General features: G+C 51.6%; 11 protein-coding genes across 14 annotated transcripts; 4 read left to right on the top strand and 7 right to left on the bottom strand.

Moving 5' to 3' along the window:
- Positions 1 to 1,213: 1,213 nt before the first annotated feature.
- PV05_06004 (uncharacterized protein) lies at positions 1,214 to 4,095 on the bottom strand. The gene is made up of 3 exons (XM_013462583.1): positions 3,738 to 4,095; positions 1,993 to 3,671; positions 1,214 to 1,936 (listed from the first exon to the last, which is right to left on the bottom strand). Exons 2-3 carry the CDS (start codon positions 3,616 to 3,618, stop codon positions 1,688 to 1,690), a joined length of 1,875 nt encoding a protein of 624 aa, XP_013318037.1. The 5' UTR covers positions 3,619 to 3,671; positions 3,738 to 4,095; the 3' UTR covers positions 1,214 to 1,687.
- Positions 4,096 to 4,852: 757 nt separating this feature from the next.
- On the bottom strand, positions 4,853 to 5,908 carry PV05_06005 (uncharacterized protein). The gene is made up of 4 exons (XM_013462584.1): positions 5,788 to 5,908; positions 5,660 to 5,735; positions 5,575 to 5,611; positions 4,853 to 5,525 (listed from the first exon to the last, which is right to left on the bottom strand). The coding sequence occupies exons 1-4, from the start codon at positions 5,821 to 5,823 to the stop codon at positions 5,501 to 5,503; spliced, it is 174 nt and encodes a 57-aa protein (XP_013318038.1). The 5' UTR covers positions 5,824 to 5,908; the 3' UTR covers positions 4,853 to 5,500.
- A 143-nt stretch (positions 5,909 to 6,051) lies between these two features.
- PV05_06006 (uncharacterized protein) lies at positions 6,052 to 7,771 on the top strand. Its single transcript, XM_013462585.1, has 2 exons — positions 6,052 to 6,544; positions 6,594 to 7,771. Exons 1-2 carry the CDS (start codon positions 6,149 to 6,151, stop codon positions 7,206 to 7,208), a joined length of 1,011 nt encoding a protein of 336 aa, XP_013318039.1. The 5' UTR covers positions 6,052 to 6,148; the 3' UTR covers positions 7,209 to 7,771.
- Positions 7,772 to 7,997: 226 nt separating this feature from the next.
- On the top strand, positions 7,998 to 8,996 carry PV05_06007 (uncharacterized protein). The gene is made up of 2 exons (XM_013462586.1): positions 7,998 to 8,347; positions 8,400 to 8,996. The coding sequence occupies exons 1-2, from the start codon at positions 8,257 to 8,259 to the stop codon at positions 8,870 to 8,872; spliced, it is 564 nt and encodes a 187-aa protein (XP_013318040.1). The 5' UTR covers positions 7,998 to 8,256; the 3' UTR covers positions 8,873 to 8,996.
- Positions 8,997 to 9,586: 590 nt separating this feature from the next.
- On the bottom strand, positions 9,587 to 11,591 carry PV05_06008 (uncharacterized protein). Its single transcript, XM_013462587.1, has 2 exons — positions 11,025 to 11,591; positions 9,587 to 10,958 (listed from the first exon to the last, which is right to left on the bottom strand). The coding sequence occupies exons 1-2, from the start codon at positions 11,430 to 11,432 to the stop codon at positions 9,600 to 9,602; spliced, it is 1,767 nt and encodes a 588-aa protein (XP_013318041.1). The 5' UTR covers positions 11,433 to 11,591; the 3' UTR covers positions 9,587 to 9,599.
- A 673-nt stretch (positions 11,592 to 12,264) lies between these two features.
- PV05_06009 lies at positions 12,265 to 15,484 on the bottom strand. Of its 4 annotated transcripts, XM_013462589.1 has the most exons (6): positions 15,294 to 15,484; positions 15,142 to 15,236; positions 14,985 to 15,091; positions 14,666 to 14,933; positions 13,719 to 14,611; positions 12,265 to 13,668 (listed from the first exon to the last, which is right to left on the bottom strand). In XM_013462589.1, the coding sequence occupies exons 1-6, from the start codon at positions 15,370 to 15,372 to the stop codon at positions 12,615 to 12,617; spliced, it is 2,496 nt and encodes an 831-aa protein (XP_013318043.1). In that variant the 5' UTR covers positions 15,373 to 15,484; the 3' UTR covers positions 12,265 to 12,614. The 4 variants fall into 4 exon arrangements, with proteins under 4 accessions (XP_013318043.1, XP_013318045.1, XP_013318042.1 ...); XM_013462591.1 differs by having other exon boundaries at positions 14,985 to 15,236; XM_013462588.1 differs by having other exon boundaries at positions 15,142 to 15,484.
- Positions 15,485 to 15,650: 166 nt separating this feature from the next.
- Positions 15,651 to 18,316, bottom strand: PV05_06010 (uncharacterized protein). The gene is made up of 6 exons (XM_013462592.1): positions 17,638 to 18,316; positions 17,387 to 17,559; positions 17,253 to 17,336; positions 16,851 to 17,199; positions 16,403 to 16,801; positions 15,651 to 16,352 (listed from the first exon to the last, which is right to left on the bottom strand). The coding sequence occupies exons 1-6, from the start codon at positions 17,684 to 17,686 to the stop codon at positions 16,219 to 16,221; spliced, it is 1,188 nt and encodes a 395-aa protein (XP_013318046.1). The 5' UTR covers positions 17,687 to 18,316; the 3' UTR covers positions 15,651 to 16,218.
- Positions 18,317 to 21,091: 2,775 nt separating this feature from the next.
- On the top strand, positions 21,092 to 21,598 carry PV05_06011 (uncharacterized protein). The gene has a single exon (XM_013462593.1). The coding sequence runs from the start codon at positions 21,221 to 21,223 to the stop codon at positions 21,551 to 21,553; it is 333 nt and encodes a 110-aa protein (XP_013318047.1). The 5' UTR covers positions 21,092 to 21,220; the 3' UTR covers positions 21,554 to 21,598.
- Positions 21,266 to 23,073, bottom strand: PV05_06012 (uncharacterized protein). Its single transcript, XM_013462594.1, has 3 exons — positions 22,569 to 23,073; positions 21,861 to 22,511; positions 21,266 to 21,803 (listed from the first exon to the last, which is right to left on the bottom strand). The coding sequence occupies exons 1-3, from the start codon at positions 22,893 to 22,895 to the stop codon at positions 21,696 to 21,698; spliced, it is 1,086 nt and encodes a 361-aa protein (XP_013318048.1). The 5' UTR covers positions 22,896 to 23,073; the 3' UTR covers positions 21,266 to 21,695.
- Positions 23,074 to 23,291: 218 nt separating this feature from the next.
- Positions 23,292 to 25,429, top strand: PV05_06013 (uncharacterized protein). Its single transcript, XM_013462595.1, has 3 exons — positions 23,292 to 24,745; positions 24,792 to 24,968; positions 25,016 to 25,429. The coding sequence occupies exons 1-3, from the start codon at positions 23,555 to 23,557 to the stop codon at positions 25,280 to 25,282; spliced, it is 1,635 nt and encodes a 544-aa protein (XP_013318049.1). The 5' UTR covers positions 23,292 to 23,554; the 3' UTR covers positions 25,283 to 25,429.
- On the bottom strand, positions 24,859 to 25,943 carry PV05_06014 (uncharacterized protein). The gene is made up of 3 exons (XM_013462596.1): positions 25,767 to 25,943; positions 25,555 to 25,719; positions 24,859 to 25,499 (listed from the first exon to the last, which is right to left on the bottom strand). The coding sequence occupies exons 1-3, from the start codon at positions 25,799 to 25,801 to the stop codon at positions 25,382 to 25,384; spliced, it is 318 nt and encodes a 105-aa protein (XP_013318050.1). The 5' UTR covers positions 25,802 to 25,943; the 3' UTR covers positions 24,859 to 25,381.
- Positions 25,944 to 26,103: the final 160 nt, after the last annotated feature.

Genomic DNA, 26,103 nt, shown 5'->3' on the forward strand with positions numbered 1-26,103 from the left:
GATGGTTGTCGCTTCTCCGTATGGATGACGAATGGTGCCGGTGCATTAGGGCATGATGGGCCCCCATGATCGCTGATAACGCCCGCCATGGTCCGGTCAATTGGAGAGCGTTGACAGTCAGAGGCCATGCCTAAACAGGCGTGTCGTCGCATTAGGATAGCTCGTGGCTTTCGTGATGCCCAGGATCAAGCGAAGGTGGTCAAGGGCTGATCCTGGTTCCGGCACTGGCAGATGCTTCTCCCGCAGACTTCCATGCCACCAAAACTCTGGCCCGCTCACTCCGTATTGATGGACGCTTGAGTTGAAGAGGAATAAACAGGCAGAGGGCAGAGCCGTCCAGGCACCAAGATTTGCAAAGATTCGCATGATGCAGCGTGGCTTGTGAAGCCATGTTATCTTGCAGGAGCTGATAAGTGAATTTTCCAGGCCATGCAGGCTTAGTCCTTCCCGTCTTGTTATCTCGTTGGTACTCTGGAGGGCTGGCTTGCAGAGTGAAAATTTTTCTTTGGCTGCAGACACTGCCTGAACATGCAGTGCTGGTCTTTTCGACGTTCAAGGATGTCGACATGCTGGCACATGAGGGAGAGAAGACGAAGTTGGCTCATTGGCAGTGGGTTGCAACGCTCGTGCTGGGGAATCCAGGGCTACATCCCACGCGCCCCCTCACTTAGAGGAGTGCTCTTTACGCAAATTGTTCCGTGAAGAAAAACGAATGATGCGAAATGTGATTTGATGCGACGAGGAGTAGTATCAGACGATGATGGAGAGAAATCTCTGACGACATGCACATGCTGGTAGATTGTCGTCACGGGATACGGTACTTGGTGACTATCGATTGATACAAATGGACCTTGATGGGTGCTTGGAAGATAAAACGGCCGAAGCGATGGGGACGTCGATGGGCTCACCAGGGCTCACTGCCAACTGGGCTCAGTACTACAGTAGGCTATCTCGCGACTTCTACTATGTACGTAGCAGCAGTAGTAGTAGTAGTAGTTTAGTAGGTAGGGTAGTTACCGGCTGCGTCCGCCCGGCGGAGACCGACAGGAAGCTGCCAGGCACCTACTAGGCCTCACCAGCCCTAACTGGCGCTTTGCACAGCCTAGTAGCCCTTCCCTGGTAGGTATTGAGTCATCCCCTCCATCAACTACCTTATTTAGTATACTTCGGGCCAACGAGGTCTATTCAATGTGACAAGACGTCCTGGATCAATGGCAGCGGCTGTGAAGCTTGTGCTTGAATTGATGTACCAGCCAAGTCAGGAGCCTGAATATGATTTTATCAATTTCCTCCCCATTCATTTTAGTCCTAAGAATGCCCCATGACACGAACACACTATCCGTTCGAAGGATTGCCCAAAGAAAAGACCTCGTTGGTGCCATCTTTGGCCTGGTTGCTCGCCAAACATACTGCACAGAACGCCCACCTCCCGATACACCTTATTCTCATTCCCACTAATGCACTCCTCCCACGCCCCCAACATACATGGCCTGAAAAGCCCAACTGTCCCAAACTATGACGATCGTGCCATGAGTGCCGAGATCTCTTCCCGCTGGTGTCGACGGTCACCAGGAACAACTTAGTTCAAAACATCGGCGAGCAACAAGGCCTACATAAGCTCACAAACATCGTCTGGAAGTACGCCCGAAGCCATTCTTCCGTCGGTTTCGTCCTGACTGGCATTGTCCTATATGCCTCCTGGATGGGCTCCACGCCAGGTAGTGTACTGCCAGATGCGGGCCTTCATGTCTCCTGAACCGGTGGCGAAAAGATGTCCAGTTGGGCAAGGGGCCACTGAGATGACCGAGTTTTTGTGCCCTTGAAGCATCATCTGGGCATTGCCAGTATTAGGATCCCAGAATTGCACTCCACGGTCTTTGGATCCAGACATGACCCATTCGCCACCAGGTGTGAGGCAGACTGAAAGGACATAGTCCTGCAATCGTTCGTTAGTCTCTGTATATTTGCCAGACGAAACGCGGAAAGACTTACCTTGTGCCCTTCAAAGGTTCGAATACATTTTCCGTCCTTGCCGTTGGATGCGGACGGAATCAAACCTCGTTGAGGCGTGAGCTCCCACATCTTGATGGTCTTATCCAGACTGCCGCTGACCAGTTCTCGTCCACTGGGAGAGAAGGCGACGGAGTAGACACTGTCTTTGTGACCCTGCGGGCCCTCCAAACGTTCAATGAGATATCCACTAGAGCAATCCCAGACTCGAACGCTCTTGTCCAACGAGCCGGCGGCGACAAAGCGGCCATCGGGCGACATTGCCACAGTAGTGACACCGTCTTCGATCGACAAGACCATAACTTGTTGGTTGGACTCGATATCCCAAAGTCGGACTGTCTTATCGCCTGAACCGGAGGCAATCAGCCTACCAGTACGGGAGAAATCGAGTGAATAGATGTCTTGTTCGTGTCCATCGAAGATGGTACGAATGCGTTTGCTTTCAATGTCCCAGACTCTAATCTTCTTATCCTCGGCACCTGTAGCCAACAGCTTGCCATCAGGCGAAAAGCAAACGGAGCGAATGTACAAATCTCCGTCCTTGTCTTGGACGTTCTCATCGAGAAGCTCGCAGACTTTGCGACCGTCTCTGGCATCGAAGATTTGTGCACTGCGATTGCAGCCTGTGGCGACATACTTGCCGTCGTTCGAGAAACGAACACAGCAGACCACGGACTCGTGGACAAGATTATGCAGGAGCGTAACGTCCAGCACGCGAGGCACATTCGGATTGAAGACAGCATGCCACTCGCCATTGGCACCCATTCGCTTCAGGTGGTCCGGCAGGTCATCCGGGTTGAGGTCTGCAAGGACGTTCCCCACGTTGGGATATTGTCCCTGGCCTGGCATCTGATGACGAGGCCCCAGTTGCATCTCGTTTCCCGGAGGAGTTGGTCGAGGGATTTGTGGTGAAGCCCGCGGGTCATTCTGGTATGGCATTGGCTGCGGCTGACCCGGGTGTTGTTGAGGAGTAGCTGGTCCGGGACCGCCTCGCGTGGTCATGTTGCGATTCTTACCCAGTCCCGGGGAATTTGTGGGAGGCTGCCCTGGCGGGCCATAACCATTCAGAGCCGGACCTTGCTGGTACCCAGGGAATGCATTTGGAGGTTGCGGTGGACCTTGGGTTTGGCCGGTCACTGGAGGCGGTTGTAGGGGATGTTGTTGGGGAGCTGCTTGCTCCGGGGGTGGCGCTAGGGCGGGGCCACCTTGACCTTGGTTGGACATTATGCCACTGAAGAGGCCGCCCTGACCGTGACCGAGTGAGGGAGGAGCTTGGGCAGGACCGCTGTGTTGAGAGGGAGCGCCGATATGAGACTGGACCTGGGAGCCACCTCGCAGTTCGAGCTCGTGTCGTAGCATTCGAATTTCAGCCTCATAGTCTTGCTTCATCTTCAATTGATTCTGCTCCAGCTGATAGACCTTGTTTCGGATCAATTCCATCTCTTGTATTTGCTGAGCGACTTGATTCTCGACCTGCTCACTAGCGCGGCTTTGATTTTCGAATTCTGCTCGCAACGAGTCGAAGATCTCGTTCAATCGATGGTTCGGCGGTCCAGGAGGCGCCGGCCCCAAGTTGGGATTGCCACGGTGCTGAGTTGCATTGAACATGTTGAAAGATAAGAAGGGGCCGCTTCTATCAAGAAGAGAACAGATAAGAGGGTCTGAGAAAGAATTAGCATGAGGTTGATGATGGTTGAGAGTTGGGGGATTGCGGCAAGCGCAGGTACCTCTTTGGCAGAAATGGCGCTAGTGGTAAGGGGAGAAAAATGGGACAAGCTCATCAACACCTAAGCCGTGACAAGCTGAACTGAATGGGGGCTTGAAGCCGGTGATTTTGCGCCGCCCACAGTGATCTCGAAGAACAGAGATTACAAGGCAAGTGGACTGGTTTTGAAGGCCGAAGAGGAGAGGAGAGTTGGGCAGAGATGGGCAAAGATGGGAGAGAGGGAGGAAAGGCTGTTCGCTGTTCGAAAAGAGAAGGGGTGTTTGGTGGAGAGCAACCGTAAGAGGGAAGTTGAAGCACGAGGTCATGGATGGAGTGCAACCGGGGGAAAGTGATTTGCGCCTACAGAGGGCCACCCGGTGAGCGCAAACTTCAAAGGCAACCAGCAGGAAAACCGGCGCAGTGAAAGCGAGCGGGCAACTCGGTCAAGCTTGAACAGGCGCGTAGCCGAAAGCATGCGGGCGCCAGGCCCCAGAAAAACACCCAAAAAAGGCGGCCGCTGTAGGGATCTTATTAGGGTCCGCTAACACCATGCCCACTGCCAGTGCCCACACTGCACGAGATCCACTACGTTATTGGGAGGGGCCGCGATGAGCCGACGTGCCACAACCAGGCCATGTACGGACAAATGTTCAGCTCTTGTGCGACATAGCAGAGTAGCCCTTGAAGTGATGCCACAGAGCCACAGACGACAGACGAACAGGTCAGATACCAAATGCTATTTGTCTGCAGACCTCGAGTCATATGCTGGCATGAGGCCGCATAGTACCATAGTATGCTGCCAATAAATTCCACAGAAAATGCAATGTCATGACAGCGCGAATTAAATCGGATTTTAGGGCGTAAATGATCGTTCTAAATAGCATCTTGCCAAGCATTTAGTCAGACAGACGCCATTAACTGTTCACGAGACAAACAAGCAGGAACGTAATCATTCGATCGACCCTTGTATCGGACCCATGAGGCTGCAAGGGACTCGTTCCCTGACATACGAATGTGAGTTTGTCTGTCCGTTATCAGCCGCGAGGGCCATCAAAATACAGGGACGACTAAAAAACAATGCATATCTATCGACCCACCCCCCACAGCCAACACAGCAAGTACAAAAAACTGCATTGCGCATAGAGTGAGGGTCAGAAGCAACGACACTCCGAGGCGTCTCCATGATTGCATTGCGCAGGTATCGGGAGTCAACATGTGGTATTGGACAGGATAACTGCAATCGAGAGTCGAGTTTGGGACATTCCATAATCCATGACAACTTACACAGCAGCATCGGTCCTGGTCAGGAATCGACAGAACTCGTAAATATCTGGCCGGGTCGCTTGCTGAGGTCTTTCGTCCGGAAGGCGCTCGCACTCTCGTGTCAAACTGGCATGCGTTGGCCTTCAGTACCCTCCAGCAGCACGTTGAAACATCCTGATCATCGACACTTGATTTTGTCATATTGTCACATTTGAAGCTGTTCGCAGAGTTAAGATTATGTCGAACGTGGGATTGACAACATTGTGTCATGGTATACAGATTGTGCTGCCCTCGCCAGCTCACAGGGCGCACTTAGTCTCTTCCAGCGTTGTGGCAATCAGACATCAAGAACAACGCCGCGACTCTATCCGGGAACGGTCTCGTACGCCATGCTCCAGACATTTTGAAGGCTCCTCTTCATGCATTCTGTGACCCTATCTCTTATCCCCTGAAGTTGTCTCCAACGATGTTCACAAGCTTGCATTCGGGATGCTGTTGTACATTGGGTAGTTCTCGATACTCTCAGTTTGCGAAAGGTGATATCAAGCTTCAAAGCATCAGCTCATAGTCCAAAGCAATAAGAGAGGTGATGGTACCTGATGAGTGCTGGTTTTGGTTCGCTTCGCGTGTAGCCTGCCCCAGTAAGCCTCTCCCCTGTTCGGAGTCTTGCTGCATTCATACCCAAGTAGAGGATCAATGGCAGGTAGCCATAGTGAACGACTTCTTTCGTGATGTCGATGACCTTGGAGATGCGTTCCTTGAGTAGCGAAATCAGCCGCAGTTCACCATCTCATTTGTCGAGAACATACTTTGGTTTCTTCGGAGAATTGAATCATTTCGACCATTTGAGCGACACAGTAAATTTGTAGTGATAGGACAAGGACCAAGGACAACAAAGAAGAGGCAGTCGTGACAGAGACAATAATACTGTGATACTTCGTGATGCAAACCTGAAGCTGCGGAACATTTGGAGAACAGAAAATCCAAATCACGTGGTGCAGCGCTAGGCCTGACATAGAAAAGCTCATCTCTTTTCACAAGGCTTCATTCACGGTTGTTCAATTTCCAGTAAAGCATCAACGTTGGTGGCGTCTTGTTCAAAACCATCCTAGGGCACATCGTTGCGATCGAACTGAGATAACCTGAAGGAGACACACTACCACCGGCAAAATGTCTGGTGCACGGCACTGGGAGCAGGACAAGGACTCGACAATATATATTGGCAACCTTGACGAACGAGTCACAGATGCACTGGTCTGGGAACTGTTTCTGCAAGCTGGGCGCATCGCAAATGTCCATCTCCCCAAAGATCGAGTCACTCAGACACATCAAGGGTACGGGTTTGTCGAATTCAATTCAGAAGAAGACGCCGAGTATGCCGCCAGAATCATGAACCAGGTCAGACTGTACGGCAAGCCGATCAGGGTGAACAAGGCGAGCGCCGATAAGCAGAAGTCCGTCGAAGTTGGAGCCGAGTTGTTCATTGGCAATCTGGATCCTATGGTGGATGAGAGGATGTTGTATGACACATTTGGACGATTCGGAACACTGATCGCTGCTCCAAAGGTACGTACCTGTGAATTTCCGGAAGGATGGGCCTGCTAACATGTTCCAGATCGCTCGTGACGAAAGTAACCTTTCAAAAGGCTATGGATTCGTGTCCTTTGCCAATTTCGAGTCTTCCGACGATGCCATCGCCAATATGAACGGTCAATACCTCATGAACAAGGAGGTCTCGGTGCAGTACGCCTACAAGAAGGACGGCAAGGGCGAGAGACATGGTGACCAGGCTGAGAGAATGCTCGCGGCTCAAGCCAAAGCTCACGGTGTCCAACCGACTCCTGCCACAATACCGGTTGGTGGACCAATGTTCGGTGGTATACCTCAGACTCCTGTAACACCTGCTGGCTTTGGACCACCAGCTGGTAGCTATCAGGCTGTCCCACCACCAGCTCAAGCAAGGCCTCCTCCTCCAGCGAGCGTACCGCTTCCTGCTCCGCCTGGTGGACTTCCGGCAAGACCTCCTCCAAGCCAGGCAGGTTACGGCGGACCGCAAGGCTTTATGCCCCCAGGTTTCAATCAGATGCCCACTGGCTATCCACAGCCGCATGCTCCGCCTCCGGGATTTGCTCCTCCTCCTGGCTTTGGTGGCCCTCAAGCTGGCGCTATGCCTCCAGCTCCTCCTGTCGGACCGCCAGGTGGTTTTCAGGGATATGGTATGCGTAAATGAGTGTTCGGTTTAGAGGACAATGAAAATAAGCTTGGAGTTGGATTGTCAAATTCGAGGACATGGAGAATCTCAGCTCGCGACACCATGGCATCGCACGATCCTCTATCCACACCTTGGCGCATCGTGCGACGACGACAATAGCACCAATTCATATTTAAGGGCTCTTCCAAACCCACAAAGGCTTTTTCACTTTGTCCTACGACCTGTTCCAAGACTGAGACTCTATCTTGCTGCTCATCCATCACATCTTCATCTCTCAGGCATCCACGGACTGTCTAGGACGAAATCTCTATCTTGCAACTCATACATTCCATCTTTTCAGACATCCACGGACTGTTTAAGGAGGAGATTACATCTTGGTACCTGTACCAACGTCACTTCTCTTCAGACATCACACTGTGGACTGTTTAACCTTAAACCGACATCTTCGAACTCATTGAACCACCTCTTCCTTTCAGACATTCACAGCGAACTGTCAAGATAGAGATCTCATCCTTGATTAATACCATCTTCTCTTTCTCTAGACATCAACCACGAACTGTCAAGACTGAAATTACACTTGGACTCATTCCAGAACCTCTTCCTTTCAGATATCAACCGCGAATTGTCAAGACTGAAATTACACTTGGACTCATTCCAGAACCTCTTCCTTTCAGACATCAACCGCGAATTGTCAAGACTGAAATTACACTTGGACTCATTCCAGAACCTCTTCCTTTCAGACATCAACCGCGAATTGTCAAGACTGAAATTACACTTGGACTCATTCCAGAACCTCTTCCTTTCAGACATCAACCGCGAATTGTCAAGACAAGATTACATCTCTGGACTCATACCACCACCACTTTTCCTTGGACATCCACCACGAACTGTGAAGACTGAGCATCATTCTCTCAAACTCACAACAGCTTCTCTTCTCTCTAGTCATCCACTGCGAATTGTCAAAACGGACACTCAGATTCTTACGACTCAGAGCATCATACTCTCGAAACATCCACCGAAACCTGTCCTGTCAAAGGAGACTTACATTTTCGATACTCATACCATCATGGCTCCTACTCATCCCACGCAGGCACCACTTCGCGATGTCCCGCTGTGGTGCATTGACCCAAGACTCCTTCAACAGGGAGCAACTACCAGTAGGTTCATCCAGTCTCCAATGTTCCTGTTCATCCACTAACACTTGCCTAGCGCCTACTACAAACCCAGCACCGTTCATGAGTGCTGCGGGTGTCGGTGCTCCTGGTGCTCCTGCTCCTGGTCCCGCTGCTGGTGTTGTTCCCCCTGGTCTCTCTGCTGCTGCTGTTGCTGCTGGTGCTCCTGGTGCCGCCCCTCCCTCTGCTCCCGCCTCTGCCGCTGGGCCCCCTGCCTCCGCCGCCGCCTCCGCCGCCCCGCCCGCCACCGCCGCCGAACGCGAAGCGCGTCGCCGCGAGCACAACAAGAAGCGCGACCAGGCTTCCCGCAGCGTCGAGGGCGACCTGCGGAAGGAGGCGTTCAAGATGGTGGGCGCCGACAACGAGCCGGCGAAAGCCGACTCCAGCCAGGAGTCCCGGGGCGCCCGCCAATGGCGGCGGTTGATTGCGGTGTTGGAGGAGGTGGCTGCTCTGCGGAGCGAGAATGAGGATTTGAAGCGCCGGCTAGAGGCGGCTGAGAAGCGTGAATAGTTTTTTTTTTGTCAGATAGCACCAGGCTCCTCCTGCATGTGGCAGGACGGACGCCCTGGCACAATGGCAACAATGGCGCCAGAGCGCGCGTCATGCGCAAATGGGCCTTTCTTCACTCGATCAACTCCTTCATAATACACACCGTTTCTTCCTTCTACCCCTCTTGTTAACGTAGTACGGCGTGCGACTGGATAGAGAGAGTGCAACTATCGATCAGGGGCACTCCCGTCTCACTTCGTAGCCTCGTTAATGTTCGTGAGGACGTCCTCCGCGAGCGTACTATATAGATTTATTGTACTAGATAAGGCGTACACCTAAATAGAAAGAGTCCAATTGTCGATCAGGGACACTCTCATGCTATTGAGTAGTTTGTTTAGTGCTGGTAATACGTCCTCCGCGAGCGTATTATAGACTTGTTATAACCAGACAAGACGTACACTTAGATATAAAGGAGTAGGGTTCTTCTCATTAGCGTTCTGTCCTCCTGTTACCCACCTCATATAACCGGTATCTTAAAAGAGGTATCTACTCTGCTCAAGACGTACCCCTAGAGACCAAGTGGTACGGCAATGCTTGTTCGACTTTTGTACTCCTGTAGCCCGTCTGAAACATACAGTGTTCAAAAAGAGATGGTCCACCTCGGTCAGATCGTGCTGTTGTCCCTGTCATTCACGGCGGACAACATTTCATCACAATGTGCTATATTAAACAGTACACACCTGGCTTGCTACTGGAGCTCAAGAGCATCTATCTTCTCGTATAAGGCCGACCCGCCATTCGCCCGCTTGTAGTGGTAGTACTTTGTCAGGTGCTGAAGAGCGACAAAGCCAGAGTAAGACAATCCCACCAAAGTCAGCGCACTGACAAGCACCACTACGGCGATGACCAGAGCCTGCTCGTTGTTGCCATTCGATGCCCATCCACCTTTCAGGCTAATTTCCTCTTCGCTTTCTTCTTCCATCGTCTCTGGTTGTCCTGGTGGCGGCTCACCACGTTCCACGATTGGCGCCCGTCCTAGGACATTGCCGGATCCATCAAGAGCAGAAACTCGAACATAAGGTCTTTTAACGCCTGTGGTAGACACGCTAGTCTCGAAGCCATCTTTGGCGACGCGCTTTACTTCGTGGAAATCGTAATTGGTCGCATTGGCGGTGAGGGCGTCTTCGACCAACCAGTGTCGAACCTCGGTAGCGCCATTCCAACTAACGTAGATGGTGCCGTTGATTTGGATGATGTCGGGATCGGTCTGAGGCAAGCCCACCCAGTCGTACTTAGACGTCCGGTATGACTGGACGGATGCAGAGCCAAAGCCCGAGGCCGGAGCTAGGTGGACTTCACAAAGGACATCCCCATCGCGAGTGAATTCGACATACTGAGCTTCCATACCGTAGCCGACCAGAACGTTGCCGCTGGGAAGTGTCTGAATCGACCCTTGCGAGTCAGAACTAAGTTTGTTGGTGCTGAGGTACTGCTTCCGAAGCTTGACTGTCCATTTCTCGAAGTCCAAGTCCAACCACAGTCCGGAGCTTGGTCGGCCAGGACCCGGGTTGGAATTGTCAAACAGCGTGATGGAAGTGTACCCATCGTGCCAACGGGCGTGATGTTGGGAAGCGAAGCCAGTCGCGCGGCCAAAAGACAGATCCTTGAAGTCGTTCCTTCTGCCACCCAGCGTCCAGAGGATGTCTCCCGAAGTCCCATCGATGTAGTAGATTGCACGCATCCATCGCGATGATATCAAATAGTTCCCACGTTCGTCTTTCTCAACACTATTGATGTGAAACCAATCCCAAGCGTCTTCCTGTGACGAACCCAGGTCTCCAGGACCCCACTGTGAGTCCGTGAAAGGGAGGTGGTCTGAAGCTCTCCACTGGAAAAGAACTTCATTCGTTTCGACATCGATTTCCTGGAAAAGTCCGTCCCAGATCCATCCGTTGGCGGGTTTGCCCACAGACGTCAGATTGGCCTGAATGGTCTGGTATACTGTGATCAGTGCAGTCGCGTTGCGGGTGAGGTAAAATTCATGGAGATCGCCGTCCAAGCCATTGCCGCCAGATAGCTTGTATCGTAGATTATAATGCGAATCGAGCTGCCAACTGTTCGTCAGCCACGTTTGTCTCACCCTCGTGGGCGCATAGAATGGGGCCAGTCTTACCATGTAATAGAATCCGGAGCCATGTCCCTTGACCCCGTCATCACCCGCCCAAAAGGTGAGGAACTGTTCTCCACGATAAGTCTGGACTTGAAGATTGTACGGCTGCACGTAGGTCGGATCTGTCCACACTAGGGCGCCATGTCCATCGAATATGATGGGAGCTGGTTGTGGAACAGACCAACCTCGAAGGGTGAGCATGACAAATAATCCATCGTCACGACAAGATCTCCCCTTCTCGAAGACATTGAGGCGAGGCACTGAAAAGGATGTCGACCTGTATGGTTGCGCCACAAAATTCCCATAATCTCCTTTGTCGAAGGACTTGCTCCGACTGAAGGCTGGCAAGTCTGCATAAGTCACCTTCAGAGCTGTGAAAGAGAGAATGAGAAGACACAGCGTCCATCTCATGTTTTTCTGGCTGTCATGTGCTTACAAAGGTATGGAATTGAGCTCTCATCTAGGGCGTGAGATGAGGGCAGAAGAAACTTTGAAAAGGGGTGATGAAAAGGGGAAAGGATAGGCAAAACATCGAAGCGGGAAAGCAAGAGGACACTCAGCCTAGGGAAGGACTCAAGAGATATACTGCCCGGGTAGAAAGGAATCCGTAGCCAGCTGGTCTGGAGACACGAGCTTGCAGTATGAGGGACGGAGCAAACCTACGTCAGTAGCCACGCGGCTCATGGAGTCCCAAGACGAACAGTGTATGATAGACGATAATGGTCCTCGGTACAGAGTACGGAGTAGCACTCCATCGCAACAAGGCTGGTCAGGCTGGACTCTGAAGGCGGTACGGCACTGTTTCAAATCGTCTGCTTCTCCTTGTGTGGATCCTGCCTGGTGAGCATTGACGAGACTGGAGACTGAATCTGTTCGAAATACTCGGTTATGCGCGCCAACTGCGCGATGGCAAACCACTGGCCGTGAGCCTACGAGCTAACATTCAAGGTAGACTCTCAGCGCTTGGTCTAGTGTGATGATCCAGCAACAACCGAGATGCGCAATGGCCAGCGATATCGGCATGGGTCCCATACTGGCAGACCGTCGTTGTCAAGTCCATTGAAAGGTCACGCCGCGAGCCATGCGTGACGCGTCCACCAACGTCTGCAGGGAGTAACACGACGAACCGTCAGCACCAGCCAATTACCGTCCTATGTCCTGATCGACGAAGACTCTAGCTCGTACTGAAAGCGACACGAACCGAGCAGAATGGAAACTTCGGATGTCGGGTGTCGTTTATTCCTTATCATTGACATTCCTGCAAAAAGGCTCGAGGAACAGCATACTAAATAAAAGAAAAGAAGGCATGACGTGGCAAAAGTCCGAAGCCTCAGTCAGATTGTGGGTGGAAATGCACTCCCAACGTCTTTTAAAAGGGAGAGACCATCGATACTTTTCCCGGCCTCAGTGCGTGCGCTGGCGTAGAGAGGACCTTCTCCCAAGATATTTCCCAAAGCTGTCAGTATCTAGCCGCATCCCATATGGCAGCCTCGAAAATGGCCTGCAACAATGCCCTCAACTGCCAAATTCTGCTCCATGTTTTACACCATTCTGTCCTGTCCGCATCTCCTAGGCGTAGAGATGTCAGTACTATCATTCGATAGCATCCACAGCCGCTCCGTTCTCCGCGCCACCATTGACGTCCGTCTTGACGTCCTCCATGTTCATCGCCTGGTCAGTAACTTCGGGCTCGGGAATCGGCCTTGCCAGCTCCTCCCTTACCCAGCTTTCTTCAACACCATACTTCCGTTGGAACACCTTGGCCCACTTCGCGCCCCAACTTCTCAGCAAATCCTCATCCTCCGCCCTCAGAGCATCACTGCTCTCAATCATCTCATCCTGGTTGCCATCGCGAATGCTCACGACTGCATCCTCAATGATGGCAAACAACGCCTTCATACCCTCCAGCTCCTCCGTCAACGCCTGTTGAAGTTCGCTCTTCTGATCATCCGCAAGCCCAGGCTGCCGAATGGCATGCACGATACTCCTAACTCGTGAGGCAACTTTCCTCGTCGTCTTGTCCACGAGCTCGTAGCACCATGTCCTGGCAAGTAGCGTGCCTCGAGCGACGTGGTCGATCAGAGCCCACTCCACAATACTGGCAGGAGTCAGGATCTGGTAGTTGAGGAGCTTGTCCAAGATGACCACGCCAACGCCAGTCGAATCCTTCCAGTAGTCCATTACCGAAGTAACGATCTGTTTTCTGCAGGCAGCGCTCGTCGAACTGATAGCCAACAGTCGTTCCTTACATCGTTCAATACAGGCAAGCACGTGTGAGACGGACTTTGAACCAACCCAGCATATCGAGGTGACGAATGCATCCGCGGACGCTAGCTGGGGATCGGGAATATTTGACGCCGTCGCTTCCTGCTCTATCTTGTCCATGATAGGCGAGAATTCTTCGTCCGCAGCTTTACGGCGTATGAGCTGCGCAATCTCTTTACCTTCAGCTGCGAACGGTGCTGAATCGTCGTTATACTTGAAGTCAGGCGTGTCCTTTTCCTTTTCTTCGGAGATCAAAGCCTGGTAAGGCTCCGGTAACGTGCCCTTGATACGTTTGGAGAAACTCAGGCGGATCTCCTTGTCCAATGCATCCATGATGAATGCCTTCTTCGGGTGGACATTAGGGAGTTGTACGTCGTCAACCCTAGGCTCGTTAGCAGTTTTCCGGACTTATGCCATCCGATGTCCACCTACCATTCTGTCCATTTCCAGGTAAAGCCGAAATTGCTGAGATGGTGAGCGAACCAATCCAGGAAACGCTGAGAAAGCTCGAAATCCATGCGATCCACATTTCTATACAGAAAGCGGATCGCCCTGCCCAGACTGGGTGCCACGGCGGCCGGTGCAAGCTTGCAAGCTTCCGTGAGAACAGAATGATAATACACCAGCTTATGATCTGGAGCAGGCAGCTGCATCAGCTGAGCGAAGCACGCATCCACGATGACATCTTCGGGTTTCCAGGTAGCCTTGTCTCCGGCAACCTCTCGCAGCTTGTCGAACGCCGTAGCTCGCTTCACAAAGGTATCTGGTGCAAAGTAGCAGTCCACATCAATAAGAAATTTCGCCGCAACTGTTCGGCTGAAATCAAGGCCACTGATTGTATCGGACAGAGCGTCTCGAATGAGAATCGAAGCGGGATCAGACGCAGGGGGCACGGTCTCGATATCTTGTTCACCATAGACGGAGAAGTAAATCTCAGGAAAGACCGGGCGAGGTCCGACCTGAACGACCTCTGGGACCTGGACTGGAGGGAAAGCATGTGTCTGTGCACTAGCCAATGCCTCCTCCTCTTCGGGCGATCGGGTACCCTTCCAAGGTCGGGGCAAACATGCCAACTCCCAAGAGCTTCTCGATTCTTCTTGCATATGTTTCTGCAGTAGAGCCAATGCGCTTTCGGAAGGGCTCGGCGCGCCAACTTCGGAGCCTGGGTAGGGATCAACTAAGACTTCCAAAGGATGAGCTGTCGAGGCGATGATGTCGGTTTTCTCGAGGAGGCTCGATGCTTGGCTTTCCAATCCCGTTGCGGAGGAGGACATTGCGTATGGGATAGTTAGGAGGATGATCTTCACCAACTCCAGGCCCAGTGACTGTAAACAGGTTAACAGAGCTTCCTAACTATGTCCAGACAGGGGCAAATGTACATCTTCGGACGACTTCATCTGCAGATCGGCTGCCCTGGAGAAAAGTTCTTCAAGGATTGCAAAGACACCGTCACCTGAGAATATACCCTGTAGACAACCAAGGAAACGAAGATACAGCTTGACCTCTCGCCATAATCCAAGATCCAGGCGTCGTTGTAATGCTTCTCCAATCTTGGTCAGGACATCTGTTACCAACTCTGGCTTTTGAGCGTTCGTGAGATAGACGATTGCGGCTAGAAATGGGATTTTGAGCGGTTGTTCAACAATCCTGGAAATGGTCAATTGCTGTCCATATGCCGCCGAGACATCTTTTTCTTACATCTGCCCAATGAGGTCCACAAAGCCTGTTGAAACCTCGTTATCAAAGTAGTTCTCTGCAAGTGTTCTGGCGATAGTCGCAACATCTTCTTCTGCCTTTCGGATCGGCTGTGACCACGTCAGTCATCTGTGCCAGGGACGGTACGGGTTGACATTACACTCTCTGCAATGGAGAGGACTTGCTTGCGAACTGTCACTGCGAGAGGTTCTTCATAGCGACGGCGCTGAGGTCGGCGATCTTCAAAATCATCGTCTGCAGACTCGTCAACAACATGATTATCCCCTTGATGTTCCCTGAGCGCATTCGCACCTCGGTATCTTCTCTTGCGATTGTTGAAGTGACCTCCACCTCCTCCACCTCGGCGTGGTCTCCGGTCGTAATCAGCCATAGCTCAAAAGCGCAGGGTCACTGCTATATAGGAGAGGAACAGTGAGGGAGTCGATCGGCTTGACACTGTGACGGCGAGGTTCGAGAGGACGGACAGATTGCGCAAAAGTTCGCGTTGGAGAAGCAGATTGAAACTCTCGTCAAGACGCGCATTTCTCCTTAGCGGAAGCGTCATTTCTTGGCATCAACTCCACAGGTTAAAGGGGTTATGAATGCCACATTACTCCGTACTACCTGACGATACTTCAGTGTACTTCGTAGAGCTTACGAAGAGAGTGCTGGCACGAATCTACTTGACCCCTGGCTGACGATATCTGTAAATGAGGTCAAAGAATCCTCAAGCTTCTGCCGTTGAAGTTGTCTAATAACGTCCATCCTGTCATAAGATGTACGTTGTATCAATATACGAACAGCTGCATATCGTCTGTTGCGTATTTCTGAGCACAAGCCCTTCGCCCAAGCCGGTCGAGGTTCTCCCTTTCAATTTCTTTCCTTTGCGTCCATAACTCAAACACACTGCTACCTTGACCTGGTGATGAGAGCAACTTTCCCTGCCAGACCAATACAAGGTCAATTTTTCATAAACGCTCAGCTTAGCCCTGTTTTGTATCAAGGTCATTGTCGCGAGGCCCCAGCCCATATTTCTGACCCGCATGAATAAGCCCGTTGTTGTTCGCGACAGATACCTTGTTCAATGCTAAGATATCCATCTAGACACATGATGACTGACTGCCCAGCTCTAGAGGCAGGCGAACGCAGTTTGCATGGACGCCCCACGAACATGCTCGCATGAATGAAGCAAAATCCCTCTCGGCATGACTTCGTAACATTTTTGGCAAGCCTTGAATCAATCAAGCCGAGCCATCATCTCGTCTTTCGAAAGAGGAGTGAAGTTGTCCAGGTCAATGCCCCTAGAAGCAAGAAGTGTTCGCGCATGTGATGGAACTAGCTTGTTGTTAAGGTGAGGTGCAATCGAAAGTTCTGTAGCAAGGTCAGCCTGTTTTGCTCGTAACGGAATCTTCAGTACCAACCATGTCTCGAGAAGTCAAACAGGGCCGGAAGTTCACGCGAAGCGCCACCTGCATGTCGGGAATCAGGAAGACGTGTACTGGGATCTCTCAATTCGTCGAAGAAAGGCTGAACCATCGCATCGATTGCCGACAGTCGTTGGGTTGGTGTGTACTCCAAAAGAGCCGAGATCAAATCGATTGCATCTGGAGAAGCCTTCCGAAAAACCTTATTAAACGGATGAGGCTTGATCTGAGGAAATTTGTGCTCCATGTAGTTTGGATTCATGGTGCGGATCTGGTCGCGCGTCGGAGTTCCCAGGACTTTGATGATCTCGACGAGCTGGTCGATACCCGATTCGCCGGGAAAAAGCGGTTGGCCCAACATGAGCTCTGCCATCACGCAGCCTGTCGACCACACATCTTCTATCTGTTAATACAAATCGTTAAGCGGAATTGGATCCACACATACCGATCTTGGTGGTGTAGTTCGTGGCGCCGAAGATCAACTCAGGAGCGCGATAGTATCTGGAGCAAATGTAGGAAACATTCGGTTCATTCTCAACCAGAATTTTTGCGCTTCCAAAGTCGCACAGCTTCAACACTCCAGTGGCAGGGTCAAGCAAGAGATTTTGCGGTTTGATATCTCGATGGCAGATGCCCTGTGAATGGATGTAGGCCAACGATCGGAAGAGTTGATAGATGTACAGCTTGACCTCGAGGATCGGCATGGTAGTCTTCATCTTGTTGAAATATCGCGAAGCTCGATAGACTGTCTCTGGGACGTACTCGAGGACGAGATTGAGGTAGACTTCGTCCTTCTATTTTGGAGTATTAGCATCCAAGTTGACACGCAGACAGGATGAGTGCATACCCGTTCACCATTGGAATAGTAAAAGGCCTTCAACTCCACGATATTAGGGTGTCGGACGATGCGCATGATCTGCAATTCACGATTCTACCAACAGTCAGTCATCACTCTCGCCGAAGGATTGGAATGCTGGTTACCTTGAACCGCTTGTCTTGAAGAACCCGTTTGATCGCAGCATCTTCTCCACCGGGGGACAACTTTGTCTGGAAAACCACTCCGAACGACCCGTTACCAACAATCTTGCACTGTGTATATTGCATCTCTCTTGTCTCGCCTGTCAGGCCATCCTGGACCTTTTCCCGCACAACCTCTGTACGTATGTGTCAGCGCACGTGCCAAAGACCAACACCCTGGATTTGTTATTGTCAAGGGAGTCGAAGAGACATACCGCCCATGCGCAAGCCAGAGAAGACTCCTCCGGGCCTGTTTTGCGACATTGTCGGATGCTAGGGGAGTGTGGGAGCCACTTTGGCGGCGGACAAGTCGATTTAGGAAGGGAGCGTAGGGATGTTGAAGGAGAGACGCGCGGAGTATGAGGAAAGGAGAGAGTTGAGACTTGGCGAGATGTCCGACCCGGCACCAGTCAGCAAAAGATTGTCGACGTTGCGACGAGCTCAAGGGCGGACGACGACGTTGAGACTCGAGGCAAAGAGAGACAGTCGAGGACTAGGTATGCAGCAGCAGAGAGTGCGGGAGCAGTGAGTGAGGGTTGGCGGAAGAAGCGCTAATTTCCCCACTTTGCGTAGGGTGAGGCTTTCGAAATGAGGTGTGGGAACTCTGAGCGTCGATGATGAAACCGGGGGGTCTGACGAAGGCCGCCGTAGGCAGACGGATGTGTAGAGCGTGGCTTTTGGTAGGGATGGAAGAGTGACAAAGACAAAGAAAATTGGGATGGTAAGGATGATGGGATGCTGATCTTCAGGTAATGAGGTCTACTAGGTGAAGGAGAAACAGGTTGACGAAGCAGGGACGAAGAAGTGAAGTGGTTTCTTTCGCATGCAAAAATAATCCGCTTGGGTTTTTCGACGAGGTCGAGGAGAGGAAAGTGCAGCGCAGGCGCAGTTGGGCACGGCCTTTAAGAGAGAGGAATAATAATAACTTAATTAACTGGCTGACAGGCGAAAACTGTCCTGCAGCCAGTACCAGGGTTGCTGGCTTGATTGTTTTGGGGGGTCTGCTTAGCGCTGGTGATGGCAGCGCACCCAGGCAATAGGCAAGGTCCTTCAAGGCCAAAATGGCTGTGTCGTGACTGCTGTGTTTGACTGCCCAATTCTCTGCACTTCGTCTGCGCAGACGGTCAAGCACTAAGACTGAATCTTTGTTTTACTACGATTTCCTGCCAGGCAGAGCAAGAACAAAGCTTGCCGGTAAGATGATCTACACCGGCATGTCTGACCTGACCCAAGTTCGACATCATGCTCAGGGGCACATCGACAGACAGATGAGAAAACCAGAGGCAGAGGAAGACGAAGGTCAGAGGCGCACCAGGCATGACGCTGCGAAAAAGAGCCAAACAACGAAGCAAACGATGCAGGTCAGATGATGGATGCCCCTCAATGAAAGCCCGCTGCGGGTTGCATGATGGCTCCATTACGCTGGGTCCATGGTAGCTAACCACAGAAAACCACAATTTTCCACCTGGGACTCCATCATTCACCTCGCCTATTGCCAATTATGATCCACCGCCCCGACGTACCCGTTGGAAGTTCTTGACACTTCGCTGACCAGCCATATCTCAGGGATTTGCGAGAAGAAAGAGATCCGAAAGCGTCTGGGACAATCTTGTAGGCTTGAGGAGATGCTCAACCACGACAGAGCCAGAGCGTCCAGGGCAAAAATTCCCCTTCCACGTGCTGCTCGACGCTCCGCCGGAGGACGACCAATCGAGTTCCAAGATCTTGTGCTTTGACCATGCCTTATAGGCATACCCGGGTGCATCATGCCCTCGTTGCCCTGGCTAGACCCCCTTACGTGCCACAATTGAAGATTCAGCAGCCAAAGCTTCACGGACTCCATCTTTGACATTCCAGACCTCGTGATGTCTTTGGCAGATGTAATGTAATGTTCCAGCCTCACAGTCTGCAGGCCAGTGACGAGATGTATGAGGAGCGGCTCGTAGTACGAGCATCGCATCCAGAGAGCCCGCAGGCATGGCACGGGCACCTTTGCAGCGACATGGGCTGGCGGGTCAGCTTAACGAACCAGGACCTCAAACGCGAGCTTGGGTAGGCTACCGGGCTGCCTATAACGTCATCCGGCATGCCGCTAGGTGCATTTCGGCACCTCGGATTCGAGAGCAGGACACAGGAGCAATGGCCACAACCCATAATGGCGAGGAGAGATTCGAACCCAGATGGAGTTCTCCATACTGCTCCAGTGAATGGCGGGATGATGGAAGCAAGGACACAAACAGTAAGCGGGCAGGTTGCTAAAACTTGCTGATACTTGGCGGAGAGCAAGGCCTCGGAGTGACGCTTCCAGAGTGGTCGAGCAATCGTCGTGACACTTTAGGGCAACTCTGCCAATTTTCAGAACAGCAATGACGATCCCATGGTGTCCAGGTATGCCTCAGGCTACAGACTTGCTGACATGACTAAATAAGGCTACTCTGTAAGGTATGGCGATATATCCGCAGGTTGCACTCAACGAGGCACGAGACGAGCAATACCCGCGGTGCATTGCAGAGACGGGTCTCGGGCTGACCAAGGCCAACCACCACACAGACTCTCGTATATGTTCAGATGTTCATGACACCAGCACAGCCTCCTGTTGTTATACTATGAATATCCCTATCCTTCAGTGCCAACTCCATTGCCACCAGATGATCCATCTTGTCGATCCTGGGATGTTCTTCCGCACTAAAATCAGCAACATTTCCCAATACGAGCATGCCACCCAAAGTTTCCTTCCACCCTGTTTTTCATGGCGTGATGGCATGGCTACCTAGAGATGATGTGCATGACGGCCACAATATATTGACAGCAGTGTTCAGTTACACAATGTGCCACGCTATATCATGTCGATTGCTCACCTTCTCTATTCAGGTCTTATGCTTCTGAAAGCTCGGTTTGCAATCCCTTCCGGGTCATACATGCTGCATGCAGGTAGGTGAATATGTTCAGCACAGCTTAAATGACTGTAACTAGCCGAGTCGCCTCAGCTTTTCATGCAGTCTGCAAGTCGGCCATGCAAGTTTTTCCCCCAACAGTGTTGGCATTGATACGGAGTACTGTTCAACAAATCGCTCGTGGCCGGGAGTTCCCATCAACCCTGAAAAGGCTGCATCCGACTTTGACAGCTATATTATTGGACAAGGCTACCGAATCTACAACCCTTCGTTGGATGATCTTGCAGGCTTTAGATCTCATGCTCCGAGCAGACCCTTCGCTCCTGTTGCTACCATCCTTTGCGTGACGCTTTTTCGCATTCTCGATCCGCCCCCTGGAATCTGCCTGCATCCAACCTCTTGCTCCAGTGCGGTCCCAGGCTCTCTGCGTAAGTCCAGAACAGCAATAGACCCGATTATTGATGACAACCATTCCATCGCGCACATGCCCAATGCATGAGTACGGATCGGGGCACTTGACCCTGCAGTTGGCTAAGCTGATATTGCATGCATCAAAGTACCCTGCCTGCCACTACTTCGGCCGGGCGTTGGGAACGAATCCGGGACAGATCACACCTGCCTATGGGCGGGCCGTCCGTCCCATCTGCAGTGTCCCGCATGTGTTGCCTTCTGACTTACTGCATCAGAATGGTATGATGGGATCGATGTCAGTTCGCGGAAAATACCTCAGAGATCTTCTGGCTGGCCATATACGTTACCCATGCGTGCATGTCTACGCCAATATGAACACCCACTGAAGCTGCACAAGGCAATGGCAGTCGTGCCCTGACGTGCACTCGGCCTGTGATTCTGACTACTGATCGTTGAATCTAGGCAATTTTATGCGAATGAGGGTCAAACACATATGGTGAGTGGGACAGGGATCCGTCGAGATCATGAATCAGTCAACTTCAGGGAAAGAAAACCACCATGTTGTTGTTACAAGCCTTCTATTATGCAATATGTTAGAATCTCTGCTTCATCCATCAGCGCTGCTGTTCGAAGCGCGCCATCAGGGGTTTTCGTGATCCATCCCATGTACAGAAGTGATGCTGGTCAAAACAATGCCAGCACAGATCATCCCTACTTTTCTCTCCTCAAGGTGATGCCAACGTCACAACAACGTCAGAACGCCTGCAAAGAATCTCCTTTCCGCTCATCAAGGAACAAGATGCAAGTACTCTGTACGGGAGAGTGACGTCTTGTCAGGGCCTGCTCAGGAGTGAAGAGTGATAAAACAATGTCGAATAATGTCGGGTGTGAAACTTTCTGCCACATGGCGGAATCCATGGTTGGCCCTGAGAGGAAGAGAGCCCGGATCCAGACTTGGTGCTCACAGTCTAGATGGGCGGAGGCAAAACATTGGCATTCTCCGATCTTTCGGCAATCTCTTGTAATTCTTCTGGTGCGCCCTCGAGAGACACCGCGAGACCGAGTTTGTGGGTATTCTGTAAGCAAAAGTCAACATGTGGATGGCTTTCGGGGACAGAAATAAGACGGCTTACCTTCCACTGATCGATTTCAGCAGCGAATGTCAGAGTAACTGGGGGTGCAACCCGCTTTTCCAGAACCACACCAAACTTGCCGGCACTATCGACCTGTGCGCGATAGACCGAGGTTGTGAAGCTGTATTTGACGCCAACTGTGGTTGTTCCTTCGCGTCGAATACCTCCGAACATGCCAGCACCACCAAGCCCTGGAGCAAACTGCAATTGACAGTCAACACCAGCCTCGACCTTTTCCGTCAGTCGTCGCCAGTATGATGCCCCCAATGATCCTTGAGCCAGGTATTGTGCACTAGCAATCCAATCTGTTCCCTTGTATCTTGCGCAGTAGGACACGGCTGTCTCGGGTTTTGAGTTCAGCGCAGCTCGCTGCCATACACCTTCCAAACCTAACGCGAGACGTGGTGTCAGGGACTGCAGGTAGCTTCCAATGACGATACCAGTGAGACCGCCTTCGAGCATCGAGGGGCTGATAGCCTTGACCGAGGCCGAGAAATCCTCGCCAGTATATTCGTTGTCAAATTGCACCATGGTCTGAGCTTGACGAGGGTCGATCGAGGTTTGAGTCTTTGTAACGAACCTTGGAGTCCATCTTAGGTTGCCCCATGCCGTCAATGACTTGTCGCTCGAGTAGGCAGCTTGCATGAAAACCTGGGCTCAATCGTTAGCTTCTCTTCTGCTCCGAACCCGCAAAGAAGGCAGCAGTACACTTGAATTGCCATACAAGGCCATCAACTGCCACGGCGGGAGAGCTTGTGAGCCCATTGCAAAGCCATGTTGTAGTCGGAACAGCGGATTCACACTGAAGATTTTCTGCAGGTCACATCGCAGGCCAGAGAACATGAAATTGGTTAGGAGGACATCTTTCTGGACCTCTCGCGCGATGTTGTCAACCGTGCCAGGGTTCTCCAGACCTAACAGTTTCCTCCGTTCCTGCAGGCTCGCGTATGTATCTGTGATGGCTGCCGAGATGACATTATCCGTCAGGAAGGACAGCGGTGATGATGTCGATTTGTCTTCTATTACGACGGCCATGGTTCTTGGATGGGATGCAGGATATCCTGCGCGCGGCGGCTAGCAGATGTGGACTTTGCGCCTTCAAGGATCAAGGTCTTCGGGGGATTGAAGAAGGAGGAAATGGGAGAAGGACTGATAGGATAAAGGTGCCCCCGTGACTTCTGGGATTGCTGGCTGTTCAAGAGCTTCACTTTTGTCGGCGCAGGGAAACCTGAGAATCATTTGCTTGCTAGCTCGCCAAGGCTGGGCCCGTCGACTCAGTAAGCCAATTGGAGCGGACAATTGCTGTCTGACGAATCTACCGTACCGAACCGTGCGTATTTTCCGCGGCCATCGTTGTCAGACGACGTCATTTTGCGACTCTGAATCTTATCAAGCCGATCGGCTTTGCTCGTTGACAAACGACGGGGTCAAGTCATTGCTAGTGACTAGGGTCGTCATCACCAGGCAAAGCTCTATATTTCTGGCCAAGTGCTCAGGCAAACAGAATCGCACAAGACACCTTTCCACGCGCTGTCTGTCGCTGATGTGCCTGGGGATTGCATTCTACCCGTATGGTGATCTTTAAGCCTTCCGTGTGTCCGTCCGTCGAACGACAAGTCCTGGATAACTTCTTCTCGGCCACTTCCCGCATCACCTTGCTTTAGAACAAATCCATCAACGGAGTCACGAGCACCATGGATACTCTTCTTACAGCCGACTCGGCTGTTCTTGCACCACGGTACAGGCGCAAGTCGAGCACTTTTGTCGACGCCATCCACGACCTACCCGAGAAGGAGGAAATGGCACCGGCCCAGCTCTACAGCACAGAATCAGGCCGATTATTTCACGCTGGTCGCATCGCGATTGCTACTGTAGGTCTTCCAGCCCGCGGCAAGACACATATTTCGGTGGCACTTGCTCGGTACTTGCGTTGGCTTGGAGTAAAGACTAGGATCTTTCATCTTGGGGACTACCGCAGAGCGATTGTTGGTCAAGGCATGGACGTGCCCGATGACTATTTCTTCGTCAACGCCTCAGCCTCGTCGGTACTGCTGCGGCAGAAGATATTGAAGAAATGCAGAGAGGACATCTATCATTTCCTAAACCACGAAAACGGACAGATTGCTATCTACGATGCTGTCAATCCGCTTGCTGCGGGACGAAGATCACTGGCAAAAGAATTTGCTAAACACGACATCAAATGCCTGTTTATCGAATCGAGCTGTGACGACCAACGAATCATCGAGGAGAATGTCAGGAGCGTCAAAATTTCCTCCCCAGATTATGTCGGGTGGGACGAAAGTGATGCCGTCAAGCATTATTTGAATCGAATGTCAGCCAAGATACCCCATTTTGAGACTATGGAAGAGCCCGACCTTGACTGGATCAAGATGATCAACGCTGGTGAGAGATTGGTGGTCAACAACACCAGCTTTGGGTATTTGTCTCATCGGATCGTGTTCTATTTATTGAATCTACATATCAAATCTCGACACACGTACTTTGCGAGAGCGGGCGTGACACTGGAAGAAGAGTCATTTAAGGCTGACGCCCCTTTGTCTCCTGCTGGCAGGGACTACGCAAAGAAGATGACGAATACATTGCTGAAACATCGAGAGGAAGAAAGACGTGCTATAATTGAGAAGGGCGGCCACGAAACCCCGCTGAAACCACTCATTGTCTGGACATCGACTCGACGGAGAACAGTAGAAACAGCAGCCTTCCTGGAGAGCAAGAACTTCAAAGTCAGGCAGAGGTCTCAAATGAGCCAACTCAACCCGGGCGTATGCGAGAAGAAATCCGAGCGGAGGATCCGTCAGGACTATCCGGAGGAAGTTTTAAAACATGATCTCGATCCCTACCATCACAGATTTCCAAGAGCAGAGGTAAGATTGATACATCGACGGCGGCGTTCATCACTAATACAGCTAGTCATATCACGACGTTGCCGTGCGACTCGAACCGGTAATTCTCGAATTGGAAAGGGAGCAGAACGACCTGCTTATCATTGCTCACGAGAGTGTCCTCCGTGTGCTCTATGGTTATCTGATGGCCTGCAATGCGGCTGACATTCCTTTCCTCTCTTTCCCCCGGGACGAGATCATCGAGGTGTGTATCTTGCTGGAGAGGAATTTCCCTTACTGACTGTTGTTGAGATCATCCCTGCCAGCTATAACAACGAAGCGAAACGCATCAAAATACCTGACCTGCCCCCAGAGATTATCCCTGCATCACCAGAAGGAATAAAGGCACCAGCCCCACCAAGCGGCTTCGCCACTCCGGTTCCTGGCCTGGGAAGCGGCATTGCAAGTCCCCGCATAGGTATCAGCCGAGGCCCTGGGACGCCAGAGCCTCAAACGTCGGGTTCAAAGACGCCAGAAGATTCTGAGAACTTGGCAGTCAGGATGCATGATGTTGTATGATAAGCTGTTCGATGGTGGCTTGCTGAAGCTTGAGATTGACGAGAGATGTGTGATGTGCGACGAGGGTGTCATGTCGGGACGGAAGAGCTGAGCGCCATTTCAGCCACCATGCAATGTAGACACAAACAGAATATTGTCGTTGTTGACGACCTCATATTTATCTTCTCCTTCAAGTTCCCAATCGGAATCGTTGATCAGGACTAGAATGCCCGGGCGGCTTGAATGCCAACATTAGTAGTGAAAAACCTGCTTCTTCCCAGACATTGACATACACTGCACCGTCCAGAACAAAGAGTTCCATTCGGGAATCTTTCATGAGGTGGTCGCATATGTAGCGGACCAGATAGCCCACGGTGGGAGGGTTTCCATTATCTGCATCTTTCGACAACGATAGAGCGTGCTTTGTCACATTGTCGAAAAGCATTTCCAACCCGCCTCTTTCGAAAGGTCAGCATTATGTGCTTGAGCACTGAGTGGTGCATACGTGAACTCGACGGTGATGTTGATCTCTTCCGCCATTCTTAGTAGGAAGCTTCGGGCTAAGCCTTCAATGCCGAATAGCAGGCTCGTAATCTAGGCTCACCAGGACTTCTATATCGCGGGTGTTTCTCGAGGCAGTCAAACTGTCGTTGCGATTGATCTGCATTCCAGGTAGTTTGAGGGAGAAAGAGCCCATGCGTGCGTATCAAGCCCATGATGCTTCGGCAGAATAGCGGAACATTATGCTGAAAATTCGCCCGGTAGGATTTTATGGTGGCCACCAATCAGATGCAGCAAAGATGCTCTATTCAGAAATTCGTCTTGGTGGGACCTACTGTTGT

The sequence above is a fragment of the Exophiala xenobiotica genome (genome assembly GCF_000835505.1).
Source record: "Exophiala xenobiotica strain CBS 118157 unplaced genomic scaffold supercont1.3, whole genome shotgun sequence".
Lineage (NCBI taxonomy): Eukaryota > Fungi > Ascomycota > Eurotiomycetes > Chaetothyriales > Herpotrichiellaceae > Exophiala > Exophiala xenobiotica.

Coding starts and splice junctions, on each gene's coding strand:
- PV05_06004 (XM_013462583.1), bottom strand. CDS start 3,618: ATGTTCAATGCAACTCAGCACCGTGGCAATCCCAACTTGGGGCCGGCG. Junction 1,937..1,992: donor GAACCTTTGAAGGGCACAAG/GTAAGTCTTTCC, acceptor GAACGATTGCAG/GACTATGTCCTTTCAGTCTG.
- PV05_06005 (XM_013462584.1), bottom strand. CDS start 5,823: ATGGTCGAAATGATTCAATTCTCCGAAGAAACCAAA. Junction 5,736..5,787: donor AATTCTCCGAAGAAACCAAA/GTATGTTCTCGA, acceptor TCGCTACTCAAG/GAACGCATCTCCAAGGTCAT. Junction 5,526..5,574: donor CCAAAACCAGCACTCATCAG/GTACCATCACCT, acceptor GATGCTTTGAAG/CTTGATATCACCTTTCGCAA.
- PV05_06006 (XM_013462585.1), top strand. CDS start 6,149: ATGTCTGGTGCACGGCACTGGGAGCAGGACAAGGACTCGACAATATAT. Junction 6,545..6,593: donor CACTGATCGCTGCTCCAAAG/GTACGTACCTGT, acceptor AACATGTTCCAG/ATCGCTCGTGACGAAAGTAA.
- PV05_06007 (XM_013462586.1), top strand. CDS start 8,257: ATGGCTCCTACTCATCCCACGCAGGCACCACTTCGCGATGTCCCGCTG. Junction 8,348..8,399: donor TCAACAGGGAGCAACTACCA/GTAGGTTCATCC, acceptor ACACTTGCCTAG/CGCCTACTACAAACCCAGCA.
- PV05_06008 (XM_013462587.1), bottom strand. CDS start 11,432: ATGAGATGGACGCTGTGTCTTCTCATTCTCTCTTTCACAGCTCTGAAG. Junction 10,959..11,024: donor GCTCCGGATTCTATTACATG/GTAAGACTGGCC, acceptor AACAGTTGGCAG/CTCGATTCGCATTATAATCT.
- PV05_06009 (XM_013462588.1), bottom strand. CDS start 15,372: ATGGCTGATTACGACCGGAGACCACGCCGAGGTGGAGGAGGTGGAGGT. Junction 14,934..14,984: donor GTGGACCTCATTGGGCAGAT/GTAAGAAAAAGA, acceptor GACCATTTCCAG/GATTGTTGAACAACCGCTCA. Junction 14,612..14,665: donor AGATGAAGTCGTCCGAAGAT/GTACATTTGCCC, acceptor ACCTGTTTACAG/TCACTGGGCCTGGAGTTGGT.
- PV05_06010 (XM_013462592.1), bottom strand. CDS start 17,686: ATGTCGCAAAACAGGCCCGGAGGAGTCTTCTCTGGCTTGCGCATGGGC. Junction 17,560..17,637: donor CTCTGGCTTGCGCATGGGCG/GTATGTCTCTTC, acceptor ACATACGTACAG/AGGTTGTGCGGGAAAAGGTC. Junction 16,353..16,402: donor GTTTGACTTCTCGAGACATG/GTTGGTACTGAA, acceptor ACCTTGCTACAG/AACTTTCGATTGCACCTCAC.
- PV05_06011 (XM_013462593.1), top strand. CDS start 21,221: ATGGTGAGTGGGACAGGGATCCGTCGAGATCATGAATCAGTCAACTTC.
- PV05_06012 (XM_013462594.1), bottom strand. CDS start 22,895: ATGGCCGTCGTAATAGAAGACAAATCGACATCATCACCGCTGTCCTTC. Junction 22,512..22,568: donor CCTTGTATGGCAATTCAAGT/GTACTGCTGCCT, acceptor GATTGAGCCCAG/GTTTTCATGCAAGCTGCCTA. Junction 21,804..21,860: donor CTGAAATCGATCAGTGGAAG/GTAAGCCGTCTT, acceptor TTTTGCTTACAG/AATACCCACAAACTCGGTCT.
- PV05_06013 (XM_013462595.1), top strand. CDS start 23,555: ATGGATACTCTTCTTACAGCCGACTCGGCTGTTCTTGCACCACGGTAC. Junction 24,746..24,791: donor ACAGATTTCCAAGAGCAGAG/GTAAGATTGATA, acceptor TAATACAGCTAG/TCATATCACGACGTTGCCGT. Junction 24,969..25,015: donor CCCGGGACGAGATCATCGAG/GTGTGTATCTTG, acceptor ACTGTTGTTGAG/ATCATCCCTGCCAGCTATAA.
- PV05_06014 (XM_013462596.1), bottom strand. CDS start 25,801: ATGGCGGAAGAGATCAACATCACCGTCGAGTTCAC. Junction 25,720..25,766: donor AACATCACCGTCGAGTTCAC/GTATGCACCACT, acceptor ACCTTTCGAAAG/AGGCGGGTTGGAAATGCTTT. Junction 25,500..25,554: donor TTTGTTCTGGACGGTGCAGT/GTATGTCAATGT, acceptor TTGGCATTCAAG/CCGCCCGGGCATTCTAGTCC.